The 13444-nt window shown below is 45.4% G+C and overlaps 1 protein-coding gene across 1 annotated transcript in view; it reads left to right on the top strand.

Moving 5' to 3' along the window:
• The window catches only part of LOC140319289 (titin-like), a 159625-nt gene that overhangs the window by 132898 nt on the left and 13283 nt on the right, over positions 1–13444 (top strand). The window contains 22 exon segments of the mRNA XM_072396876.1: positions 43–339; positions 528–1115; positions 1230–1532; positions 1845–2141; positions 2229–2516; positions 2642–2947; positions 3045–3347; positions 3435–3740; positions 3846–5609; positions 5709–6002; positions 6168–6452; positions 6537–6836; positions 6942–9008; positions 9145–9447; positions 9547–9852; positions 10048–10338; positions 10439–10738; positions 10932–11237; positions 11379–11681; positions 11805–12086; positions 12243–12836; positions 13000–13287. Coding sequence (XP_072252977.1) covers positions 43–339; positions 528–1115; positions 1230–1532; positions 1845–2141; positions 2229–2516; positions 2642–2947; positions 3045–3347; positions 3435–3740; positions 3846–5609; positions 5709–6002; positions 6168–6452; positions 6537–6836; positions 6942–9008; positions 9145–9447; positions 9547–9852; positions 10048–10338; positions 10439–10738; positions 10932–11237; positions 11379–11681; positions 11805–12086; positions 12243–12836; positions 13000–13287 — 10371 coding nt within the window.

The following is a 13444-nucleotide window of genomic DNA, read 5'->3' as shown; positions in this document are numbered from 1 at the left end:
TAGCACAATGAAACAAATAAGATATACTACTGTGTGTTACAGAGGTACCAAGTCCACCCATGAAACTTGGAGTATCAAATGTTACCAAAGATAGTGTAACACTTGCTTGGACAAGACCAGAGTATGATGGTGGTAGCAGAGTCACTGGTTACCTCATTGATGCCGTGGAGAAGGGACAAACCAAGTGGGTGAAGTGTGCCACTGTGAAGACCATGACTCACACCATCAAGAGTCTGAGGGAAGGGGTTGAGTACTTCTTCAGGGTCCGTGCTGAGAACCATGCTGGACTCAGTGAACCGAGGGAGATGATTGTTCCAGTTATTGTCAAAGAAATCCTTGGTATTATCTCCATCTATTTTTATACTATCCAAAAATAATGAGCATGAATGCTGTGTTTACATGTAGTAAAAAGGTATTTAAATGGATATTTTTTAAAGAGTCGTTATATCTGTTACGAGTGAATTGTAGTATTGGTTTTAAGATTAATTTACTTCATACTTCATAGTTCTGTCTTTATCTTTCAACAGAGGCTCCAGAGTTTGACTTAAAGAACTTCCCCAAGAATACAGTTTATGTGAGAGCAGGGTCCAACCTGACCTTTGAAATCCCCCTCACTGGCAAGCCCATGCCAAAGGTTGCTGTGTCCAGAAACAATGTTGTCATCAAGGGATCCAAGAGGCTTCTGACAGAAGTAACTCCAGACAGTTTAGTCATCACCCTAAATGAAAGCATTTCAAGTGATGCTGGCAAGTATGAAATCACTGCTTCCAATGCAGGAGGTACGACCAAGATCTACATTATCTTTGTTGTGCTGGACAGACCTGGACCTCCTATTGGTCCAGTTCAGATAGGAGAGGTTGGAGAGACCACAGTATATTTGAAATGGGATCGTCCAGAATATGACGGTGGCAGTCCAGTAACTCATTACATTGTTCTAAAACGTGAAACCAGCACTCCTACTTGGGCAGAGGTGTCAACAAGCATTGCCAGAAGCTCCATCAAGGTGACTAAGCTAACCAAGGGTGAGGAGTATCAGTTTAGAGTCAAGGCCGAGAATCGCTACGGTGTCAGTGACCACATTGACAGCAAACCAGTCATGATAAAGCTTCCATACAGTAAGTCATCATCATTTTTATGGTTTTTCCTAAGTTGTTTTTCTCCTCATGACAACTCTATAAGATGACAGATAAAATATCCTTAATTAACACTCAAATGCTATGTTTTTACAGCCATTCCTGGACCTCCATCCACACCGTGGCTTAGCTTTGTTTCTAGAGAGAGCCTGACAGTCTGCTGGAATGAGCCAGTTAATGATGGTGGAAATCCTGTAACCGGATATCACCTTCAGATGAAAGAGAGGAGTAGTATCCTCTGGCAGAAGGTCAATAAGACAGCAATCCCAGGAAATCAGTGGCGTATCACCAACATCTGCCCCGGCCACATCTATGAATTCAAGGTGGCTGCTGAAAATGCCGCCGGCATTGGAAAGTTGAGCAAGACCTCTGAAGAAGTGCTTGCTATTGATGCTTGTGGTAAGTTTTTTAACACTACCACCTGTTCTTACCCACTTAGACCTGCTGTAATGTAGGGCTACTTTTACCTTTTAAAGAAAGACATTCAGTCACGATAAAATCTAAAGGTCTCACCTTTAGATTTTAGTGTGTGTTTTTTATTTCATGTTTGTTATTTTCTTCAGATGCTTAGAAATAAAAAGATTGTTTTAAGTTTCATTTGGTTTTAAAATACTTTTATTTTTTAAAACAAAAACCCTTTTGAGCTCATTGTTAAACAGATCTTTACTGCTGTGTAAGTAACCTTTGATCTTTCCCACTTTAATGTTACAGAGCCTCCAGCAAATGTCCGAATCACAGAAGTCACCAAGAATTCAGTCAGCTTGGCCTGGATGAGACCTCCATTTGATGGTGGCAGCAAGATCACTGGATACAGTGTGGAGAGGAGAGACGCTCCCAATGGCAGATGGGTGAAGGCCAACTTTACAAACATAATTGAGCTGGGATTCACCGTATCTGGACTGAACCAGGATGAGTCTTATGAGTTCAGAGTGTATGCCAAGAATGCTGTTGGGTCTGTCAGCAACCCATCTCTCATCGCTGGCCCGGTCACATGTGTTGATGCATGTGGTGAGTTACTAATTTCCATTCATAGATTTTATACTTTTATACTTTTCTGATATAGAATTTCATGAAATTAATTTTGATTTCCCACAGGCGCCCCAGCAATTGATCTTCCTCCTGAGTATCTGGATGTAGTTCAGTACAAATCTGGGGCTTCAGTCAAGCTCAGAGTAGGAATCATTGCTAAGCCTCTGCCAACCATTGAGTGGCTGAAGGATGGAAACGAACTGGTAGCAACCTCCACTGTATCTGTGGAAAGCACAACTGACTCCTCTGCTGTTCTGATCAAGGATGCAACTCGCCTTGACACAGGCTCATATGAGATCAAGATCAAGAATGTTCTGGGATCAGCATCAGCAACCATCCAGATTGAAATCCTCGGTATTTAGAATTCTGAAATCTTTATCAGTTTGAATTGATATCCTCTAATTCAGAATCCATAATATCGTAAATGGATTCCACTAACTGTATTCAATGTTAATATGCTTTCTTTTACTCTCTCTTAGACAAACCTGGACCCCCTACTGGCATTATTAACTTCAACACCATCACAGCAGACAAAATCATCTTCAGCTGGGAACCTGTGCCCGAGTCTGACCAGGGAGGATCCAAGGTGACCCATTACATTGTTGAGAGGCGTGAAACCAGCCGAGTGGTCTGGTCAACAGTTTCAGATAAACATGAGCAAACACACATCGCCGTGGGCAAGCTGTTGCGTGGAAATGAATATGTCTTCCGCGTGAGGGGTGTTAACAAATTTGGAGCTGGAGAAGCTCTGGAGTCAGAGCCTGTTATTGCAAAGAATGCCTTCGGTAAGTTTTCAGGAAATATTCTGCATGTTTCTTATTTGTTGTTACACATATTTCTAATAAGGATCACCTGTCATTGTCATGATGTCTTTTTCTAAAGTAACTCCTGGCCAGCCTCGCACTCCTGAGGTGAACACTATCACCAAGTCCACCATGTTGGTAGAATGGGACAAGCCTGGTGTAGACGGAGGTAGCATCGTGACTGGCTACTACCTGGAAAGAAGAGACAAAAAGAGCTTGCGTTGGATCAGAGTTTATAAAGATCCCATCACTGACGTCAAACAGAGCGTTTACCACCTGACAGAAGGAAATGAGTACCAGTATCGTGTCTGTGCCATTAACAAAGCTGGCGAGGGGCCATTCTCCGATGCATCAGACTACTATAAGGCTGCTGACCCAGTTGGTAAGAAATCTTACATTAAAAGATTTAAAAAAGAAAACAACACAGATCAATATTCGCCCCCACCTAACAAATTTATTCTATTCGCAGATCCACCCGATGAGCCTTGCAAGCTGAAGGTGGCGGACTCCACCAAGACATCCATCACCTTGGGCTGGTCCAAACCAGAATGGGATGGAGGCAGCGAGGTCACCAGCTATATGGTGGAAAAGTTGATTGAAGGAGAGGAAGAATGGGCTATGATTACCTCTAAGGGAGAGGTCAAGACAACAGAATACACAGTTCACAGTCTGAAACCAGATATAAACTACTTCTTCAGAGTCTCTGCTGTCAACTGTGCTGGCCGTGGAGAACCACTGGAGATGACTGAACCTGTGCAGGCCAAAGATATCCTCGGTGAGATAAAAACATATTGAAAATATATTGAATTTATACTATGTTGTCATTTTGCTCACATCAAGAAGTCCATGTAACATTGTATATTATCCATAATGTTTGCAGAGGAGGCCCATATTGACTCAGATGTTGCCATGAGAACTCACTACATTGTGAAGGCAGGCAAGGATGTGGAGCTGTCTGTTCCTCTGAAAGGCAGACCTGCTCCCACTGCTTCTTGGAGCAAGGGAGAAGAATGCATAGATCGCGATCACAAATATGAGTTCCATCACTCAGACACAACCACAGTGCTTGTCATGCGTGAAGTGACCAGACTTGACACTGGAAAGTACACTGTCAAAATAGAAAATGGCGTAGGAGAGCCCAAGACACTGACACTATCTGTGAAGGTCCAGGATACCCCAGCTCAGTGCAGGAACCTGCTCCTGAAGGATGTGACCCGTGGAAAGGTCACTCTCTGCTGGGAGCATCCGCTCTTGGATGGTGGTGCTGAGATCACAAACTACATTGTTGAGAAGAGGGACTCCTCCAAGAGATCATACTCTGCTGTGACAAACAAATGCACAGAAACGACATACACCATTGAAGATCTGTCCGAAAAGACATCCTTTTTCTTCCGTGTCTTAGCAGAGAATGAGAATGGCATTGGTGATCCATGTGAAACACTTGAGCCTGTAAAGGCTACAGAGACTCCAGGACCAGTAAAGGAAGTCTCCATGAAAGATTCATCTAAGACCTCTGTCACTCTGCAGTGGCTTAAGCCTGATTATGATGGTGGCAGTATCATCTCTGACTACATTATTGAGAAGAAGCTGAAGGATGAGGAGTGGTCACTGGGAGGAACCAGCAGACTGTGTGAATTTGAAGTCAAGAAACTCAAAGAATTCTCTGAAGTGTTCTTCAGAGTTGCTGCCAGGAATGACAAGGGACAGGGTGACTTTGTTGAGACCGGGCCTATCAAGGTCATTGACTACATTATCACTCCTGAGGCAGACCTGAGAGATTACCCAGGCAGCAGCATCAATGTTCGCCTCGGGCATAATGTGCACATTGAACTGCCATACAAAGGCAAACCAAGACCTTCAGTTCTGTGGTTGAAGGACAGCCTACCTCTGAAGGAAAGTGACCAGGTGCGCTTCAAGACAACAGGAAATAAAGCCACTCTAATGATTAAGAATGTGAAGAAGGAGAATGAGGGTAAATACACTCTGACCCTTGACAATAAAGTCAACAGGAAGTCATTCCATATCCATCTCATCACTCTTGGACCACCATCAAAGCCTGTCGGACCCATCCGCCTGGATGAAGTGAGAGCAGAGAGCATCATGATCTCCTGGGACGAACCCAACGATGATGGTGGTGGAGACATCACCTGCTACAGTGTTGAAAAATGCGATACCTCCCAGAATAACTGGAAGATGGCCTGCTCTAGTGTAGAGGGTACTCAGTTCAAGGTCCCCAATTTGATTAAGGGTCTCCAATACCAGTTCAGAGTGTGTGCTGAAAACAGGTATGGTGTCAGTGAGCCTCTGATCTCACAGATGGTTATTGCCAAGCACCAGTTCAGGCCTCCAGGCCCACCAGGCAAACCTGTTGTATACAATGTTACCAATGATGGCATGACGATCCAGTGGGAGAAGCCCATCTATGACGGTGGAACCCCCATCCAGGGATACCATGTGGAGAAGAAGGAAAAGAACAGCATCATGTGGCAAAAGGTGAACACCATCCTGGTCAAAGAAACTGATTTCAGGATTCTGGAACTTATTGAAGGCCTTGAGTATTCCTTCAGAGTCTACGCTCAGAATGATGCTGGTTTCAGCCGAATGAGTGATGAGAGCAAGCCAACCATGGCTGTCAGTCCTGTTGGTAAGTTCTGATTCCCTTTCTCGTTACTAAATGTTGGAAGTATACGGTTAGCACAACAGTGTGTGTTTTAAAGCCTAACGAACATCTTCTATCTTTCAGATCCTCCTGGACAGCCTGACTACATTGATGTGACCAGTGACTCGATCACACTAAAATGGGATGCACCCAAACGTGATGGTGGTAGCAAGATTACCAGCTATAATGTTGAAAAACGTCAAGGTCACGGCCGTTGGTTCAAGGCCAACCTGACTGATGTACATGAGTGTCAGTATAGCGTCACTGGGTTGGCAACAAATGAACGCTACGAGTTCAGAGTCATTGCAAGAAATGCTATTGGTGTGGTCAGTCCCCCATCCAACTCCTCTGGCTTGATTGTAGTCAGAAGTGAAAATGGTGAGTAACAACGGGAAGGACGGTTATAATATTAAATCACAGAGCAGATTTTGTTGCCCTTTCTGAATGTTTTCGACTTTCTCTGCTAATTTTTACAGAAACTTGTTTACTTATTGCTCTGTAATGCTGTACATTGTATTATTGTTTAATTTTTCTTTTAACCAGCTCCTCCAAATATTGAGTTTGGCCCAGAGTACTTTGAGGGTTTGACAGTCAAAGCAGGAGACAACATCAGGCTGAAAGTGACCATCACCGGGCGCCCTGTTCCCAAAGTTGTCTGGTACAGAGATGATGTGGAGATTACCAAAAAGATGATGGACATTATCACTGTTCCTGGATCCAGCACTCTGTTTGTCAGGGATGCCGATCGTACACATCGTGGCCTCTACACTGTAGAAGCTACCAATGGATCTGGAACCAAGAAGGAGAACATTCTTGTCCAAGTCCAAGGTACACAGTAAACACAAATTAACTTACTATTCAACTATGTATTTCACTGTTCGAAATTAAATCTTAAATATCTATGTAATGTAGACACACCTGGGGAGCCAGTAGGACCCATCATCTTCAGCAATATCTCAGAGGGGAAGTGTACTCTGTCTTGGAACCCACCGGAGAACGACGGCTGTTCTGAGATTTCACATTACATCGTTGAGAAACGAGAAACTGCCAAAATCTCCTGGGCTCTGGTGTCAGATGAGTGTGAGGAGTGTACTTTCAATGCAACCAAGCTCATCAAGACCAACGAGTATCAGTTCAGGGTCTCTGCTGTTAACAAGTTTGGTGTTGGCAGACCTTTGGAATCCAGCCCAGTCATTGCACAGATGCAATACAGTAAGGCGTTTTTGAAAAACATTTATATTTACAACAAAATAATTAGATTGTAACATTGTCTGTCCTTAATGAATTGCACTTAATTTATCAAACATTTTCTCCCAGCAACTCCTGATGCTCCAGGAACTCCTGATGCCACTGAGGTGACAGGAGAGAGCATCACTCTGTCCTGGAGTCCTCCAACATCCGATGGAGGAAACCCCGTCCAGTGCTACATCCTGGAGAAACGAGAGAAGAAAACTATCCGGTTCTACAAGGTGATAACCAAGAAGCCCATTATCGAATGCGCTCACAAGGTCCTCAACCTGACAGAGGATGCTGAATATGAGTTCCGTGTCATGGCTGTCAATGACGCTGGCGTCGGTGCTCCGAGCAACATCTCTATACCTATCAAGGCTGCTGAGCCAAAGGATATTCCATGTGCTCCATCTGTGGTCTGTGTGTCAGACTCCACTAACACCTCCATTAGTTTGGAATGGACCAAGCCTGCGGACGATGGAGGCATGGAGATCCTTGGCTACATTATTGAGATGGTGAAAGGAGAAGAGACTGAATGGAAAAGAGTAAACGAGGAGCTTGTGGCAGAAACAAATTACGTGGTGATGGGTCTACAGACGGGAGCTGAGTATATCTTCCGCGTTGCAGCTGTCAATCATGTGGGCAGAGGCGAAGACAAGGAGATTCCAGAACCTGCACAGGCTGTAGACAGGTTAACGCCACCACAGGTGGATATTGATGCCACCTTTAAGCAGACGCATATCGTCAAGGCTGGAAGTTCAGTGTGCTTGGGTGTCCATTTCAGAGGAAAGCCCATTCCCGCTGCCACCTGGGTGAAGGAGGAGGGAGAGCTGGGTGGGATGTCAGAGATCACAACTACTGATGGCTACAGTTCTCTTAGTATTGAAAACTGCTCTAGAAGTGACACAGGCAAATACACTGTTAACCTGCAGAATGCCAGTGGCAGCAAGGCCATTACCTTTGTGGTAAAGGTGATGGACACTCCTGGGTCTCCCCAGGCTGTAGCTTTCAAGGAGGTCACCAGAGGCTCAGTAACACTGATCTGGGAGCCTCCTCTCAATGATGGAGGCGCTCGTATTCATCATTATGTTGTTGAGAGGCGTGAGGCCAGCCGACGCACTTGGCAGCAATCTGGTGGCAAGTGTACACAGCGCATCCTTAAGATCCAAGACCTGCTGGAGGGAGTGCCATACTTCTTCAGAGTGTCAGCTGAGAACCAGCATGGTATGGGTGAGGCGTTTGAGCTGACAGAGCCTGTCACTGCCACCGCAGAGCCAGCATCTCCAAAAAGACTGGACATCCTGGACACCACAGACAGCTCTGTTTTACTGGGCTGGACAAAGCCTGAGCACGATGGCGGCAGTCGCATCCAGTGTTATGTCATCGAGGCCAGGCCAAAGGGTACTGATAAATGGTTCGTGGTCGGCAACACCAAGAATCTCACCTATGCTATTGAAAAGCTCAACAAGGGTGATGAGTATGACTTCCGTGTGAAGGCTAAGAATGAAGCTGGTCATAGTAAGCCCAAGGAAACTTTGGCTCCCGTGCTGGTCAAAGAGCCTCACATCGAACCTGCTGCTGACCTCAGTGAGATAACCAACCAGCTCATCACATGCAGGTCTGGAAGCACCTTCACTATTGATGTTCCTATCAGTGGTAGACCTGCTCCTAAAGTCACCTGGAAGCTCGAGGAGATGAGGCTAAAGAACACGGACAGAGTCAACATCAAAGTAACTAAAGACAGAGTGAGTATCTCAGTCAAAGAGGCCATGAGAGGAGATGGTGGTAAATACTACCTTACTCTGGAGAATGTGGCAGGAACCAGGACATTTGCCATTGAAGTTAATGTCACAGGCAGACCCAGTCCTCCCACTGGACCCATTGAAATTTCATCCATCACGTCTGAGTCTTGCGTCATTAATTGGGAACCACCAGAGGATGATGGTGGCACTGAGATCACTAACTACATTGTGGAGAAGCGTGAATCTGGTTCCACGGCCTGGCAGCTGATCAACTCCAGCGTGAAGCGCACCTCTCTCCATGTCAGTCACCTGACCAAATACATGCAGTACACATTCAGAGTTTCTGCTGAGAACAGATTCGGCGTGAGCAAGACCACTGAGTCCGAAACTATTGTTGCAGAGCATCCTTTCAGTAAGTGCAACTCCATTAACCTCAACTGTCACATGTTTCTGTTTAACTTGCATTCTAATAATATGAATAATTGATAGTAGATAATATGTTTCAAACTAATGTTATTGTAACAACAAAATCTAATTTTTAATCACAGCACCCCCAGGCCCTCCAACAAGACCCTCAGTCTTTAATGCCACAGCAAACACAATCAGCCTGAAATGGGAGGAGCCCTACCATGATGGTGGAAGCAAGGTGACAGGCTATTGGATTGAGAAGAAGGAGAGGAACAACATCTTGTGGGTTAGGGAGAACAAAATCCCATGCTTCGAGTGCTACTACAAGGCGGAAGGTCTGGTTGAAGGCCTGGAGTACCAGTTCAGGGTTTATGCCATGAACAGTGCTGGACTGAGCAAAGCCAGTGAGGCCTCCAAGGGAGCAGTTGCTCAAAACCCAGTTGGTGAGTTTTGATACAGTTTATAATGACACAATGTCATGTTCTTCTATGGAATATTCAGTTGAACAAATGTCTGACAAACACTTTTGGTCTTGTGATTAGATCCCCCAAGTAAGCCCGAAGTCACAAATGTTACAAGAACTACCGTCTCCCTCAAATGGTCAGCTCCACTGAATGACGGTGGCAGTCCAATTGTGGGCTACATCATCGAGCGTAAGCCATATACTTTGACTGGTGAGGGCCGTTGGCTCAAGTGTAACTACACCAATGTGACAGACAACTTCTACACTGTCACTGCGCTGGGAGAGGGAGAGCCCTACGAGTTCAGAGTTATTGCCAAGAATGCCAACCAGGTGTTCAGCTTACCATCCAACTCCACCGGCTCTGTCCAGTGCAAGACTGACTTTGGTAAGACTTATGTCCGCGGTACAATACCCACCCTGTTTGTCACATTTTGAGACAGGACTGCAGATGAAACGGTTGCGCTTTTGTTATATACTATATCAGTTTTTTGCGACACCAGAAAGCTTTCACGTGGCCTGGGAATATGAATATGTGACCATTTTAGCATAAGTGTGATGAGTATATCGTTTGTATTCACAGAGCCTCCAAAGGCCCAGCTGGACAGCAAACTCCTGTCTGAAACCGTAATGGTCAGAGCTGGTTCAGACTTGGTTCTGGATGCTGCAGTAGGAGGCAGACCGGACCCCAAGGCTTCCTGGTCCAAGGGCAACAGGGAACTGGAGCTGTGTGAAAAATATCATCTGCAGTACACCTCCACCAGAGCTATGGCCATCATCAAATTCTGTGACAGAGATGATACTGGAAAATATATCCTGACAGTCAGGAATGTTAGTGGAACCAAGACCGCTGAGGTCAATGTGCAAGTGCTTGGTAAGTGACCTTTTTAAAACATTTGATTTATTGCGATTACAGATGACGTCTGAGGTGTTCATTTATGCAAAGTGACTTAGCATGAGCACTTTTTTTCTAGACACACCTGGAGTGTGTGAAGGTAGCATTGAGATCAGCAAAATAACAGAGGAGTCATGCACACTGAGCTGGAAGCCTCCTCTTGAGGACGGCGGCGACGAGGTCACTCACTACATCGTGGAGAGGCGTGACACCAACCGACTGAACTGGGTCATCATGAATGCAGAGTGCAAGGAGCTGACCTGCAACATCACCTGCCTGTTCAAGAACACTGAGTATATGTTCAGAGTCCGCGGAGTCAACAAATACGGCACTGGAGTTTACCTCCAATCAGAGCCAATGGTGGCCCGGAACACATTCAGTAAGTAGAAGAAAAAGTAATATTATTGTGAAAAAAACACATCAAATCCCAAAATGTTCTGGTGTCATATTTTCCAAACAAGAAAGCTGTAAGATGTAAAACATGGTAACACAGCTTTTTAAGAAAAAGACGTGACACATGATGTTACTTCCAACCTCCTCACACTCAATACTCTTCTTCATCTTCACTTCAGCTGTGCCCACTCCTCCTGGAGCTCCAGAAATCCTGGCTTCAGGAAAGGACTTTGCCACTATTGAGTGGCTGAAACCAGAGAGTGATGGTGGCAGCCCATTGATCCATTACCTGGTGGAAAGACGTGAGAGAAAGAGTGCCCGCTGGGTAAAGGTGAACAGGGATGGCGCTCACCTGGACACCACTCTGAAGGTGTCCGGTTTGACTGAAGGCAACATCTACCAGTTCAGAGTGACGGCTATCAACAAGGCTGGAGAGAGCGAGCCCAGCGAGCTCTCTCTGTACGTCGTTTGCAGAGTGCCAACATGTAAGTCGGGTTGTCTGATACCACTGAAGATCTGTACTGATCCAATCTGTACATGACTGGAGATTAATGACATTTGTTATCTGTGAATTCTATCTGTGTTATTTCTGTGAAATAACATCACTTTTTGTCATCTTCTCTCAGGCACCCCAGCTCCTCCATCCATCCCTCGTATCACCGACACCCACGCTGACAGCATCAGTCTCGCCTGGTCTCGACCCGTGGAGGACGGGGGAGCGGATGTGATCGGCTACATCTTGGAGATGCAGGAAGCTGGAGCAGAAGAATGGAAGAAGGCCCATGAAAAGACCCTACGTGCTGCAGAATACGTAGTGGCTGGACTTTCTGCAGGCAAGAAGTACTGCTTCAGAGTAGCTGGCATCAACATCAACGGTACCGGAGACTTCAGTGAACCATGTGCTGAAACAGAGCCAGTGGAGAGAATTGGTAAGCGCATTAAAGGACAGTAAAAACAACAAAAAATGACTTTTCTCAATTATTTAGTGCTTCATAGCAAAACAATGCAACAGCAAACATTGCAGAACATGTTTATTCCTTCTCTTCTAACAGAAACTCCTGATTTCGAGCTCCATGATGACCTGAAGAAGACAATCTGCCTGCGTGCCGGCGGCTCCCTCCGTCTTTTTGTCAACGTGTCCGGTCGTCCTGCTCCTGCCATCACTTGGAGCAAGCCTGATGTCGACCTCCAAAACAGAGGCTTCATCGAGGTCACCAACACATCCACCACCCTCATCATTGATAAGGTCCACCGCTATGATGCTGGCAAGTACACGTTGGTGGCTGAGAACTCTGCTGGGAAACAGGAAGTCAACATTCTTGTCAAGGTTTACGGTGAGTCAGTGAGAATGGAACTAATGAGAATAGGTAGAAAGATTTTCCAAAACAAGTCAGTTCTACAGTTGCATTTACTGTGATTTATGAGATGCAGTTTCTTTCATTTTTTTGACAATAGTGTATCTTGACTGCAACGTGTATTTTTCTCCTTAGATACTCCTGGACCAACTGGGCCAATCAAGATCAAAGAGCTTACGAAAGACTCTGCCATCATCTCCTGGGAGGCCCCGACTGTGGATGGTGGTGCTCCTGTCAACAACTACATCATTGAGAGGCGTGAGGCTTCCATGAGAGCCTACAAGACAGTCACATCCAAGTGCAATAAAACGTCCTACAAGATTGATGGCCTGATGGAGGGCATGCTGTATTACTTCCGTGTCCTCCCTGAAAACATTTATGGTATTGGTGAGCCTTGCGAGACTCCGGATGTCATCCTGGTGTGTGAGGTGCCTCTGCCACCACAAAAGCTGGAGGTGGTCGATGTCACCAAGACCACTGTCACTCTGGGCTGGGAAAAGCCCGAGCACGATGGTGGCAGCAGACTGACCGGCTACGCCATTGAAGCTTGCAAGTTCGGCACCGACAAGTGGATGAAGGTGGCTACGCTGAAACTCACTGACTTCGAGCACACCATCGAGAAGCTGAATGAGAAAGAGCAGTACTTGTTTAGAATTAAAGCCATCAACAGCAGAGGAGCCAGCGAACCCAAAGAGCTTGTTTCTGCTGTCACTGTACAGGAACAGAGAGGTAATACATAAGAACATGTCACTACCTGTAGAAACATAAGGATTATATGCATTTAAATTGCTCGTGTTAAGTTGAAATATTTAGTTTTACTTAGTTGAAATTTAAATAAATATTCTGCCAACACCATTCAAAATAACATCACGGTCGTTGTTTCTTCTTCCAGTGATGCCTGTGGTGGACTTCTCCAGTATTCCTCAGAAGGTTGTCAATGTCCTGGCGGGTAAGACCCTGGAACTGGACCTGCCTATCATCGGAAGACCTCCCCCTGTCTGCTCCTGGTACTTTAGCGACAACAAGTTGAAAGTCACAGACCGTGTCAAGATCAAGAGTACCGGCAAGTTCTCCAAACTGACTGTGTCTGACACGACCATCGACGACACTGGTGACTACACCCTGGAGGTGAAGAATGCTGTTGGTGTCATCAGTGAGGTCATCAAAGTCGTCATTCTCTGTAAGAAGCCATCCCTCATTTAAAAAAATTATTTTCTTATGTAGATTGACAGTATTTCAAATTATCGATACGATAAACATTCAATCTCATTAACATTTGCCTTTTGTGAATGAAGCTGACTGTTACCAGATCCATCAAAACAAACTGACTATCATTC

The sequence above is a fragment of the Leuresthes tenuis genome, unplaced genomic scaffold (assembly GCF_036924035.1).
Source record: "Leuresthes tenuis unplaced genomic scaffold, fLeuTen1.0.hap1 SCAF_12, whole genome shotgun sequence".
Lineage (NCBI taxonomy): Eukaryota > Metazoa > Chordata > Actinopteri > Atheriniformes > Atherinopsidae > Leuresthes > Leuresthes tenuis.
This window is presented reverse-complemented; position numbering and strand designations above follow the sequence as displayed.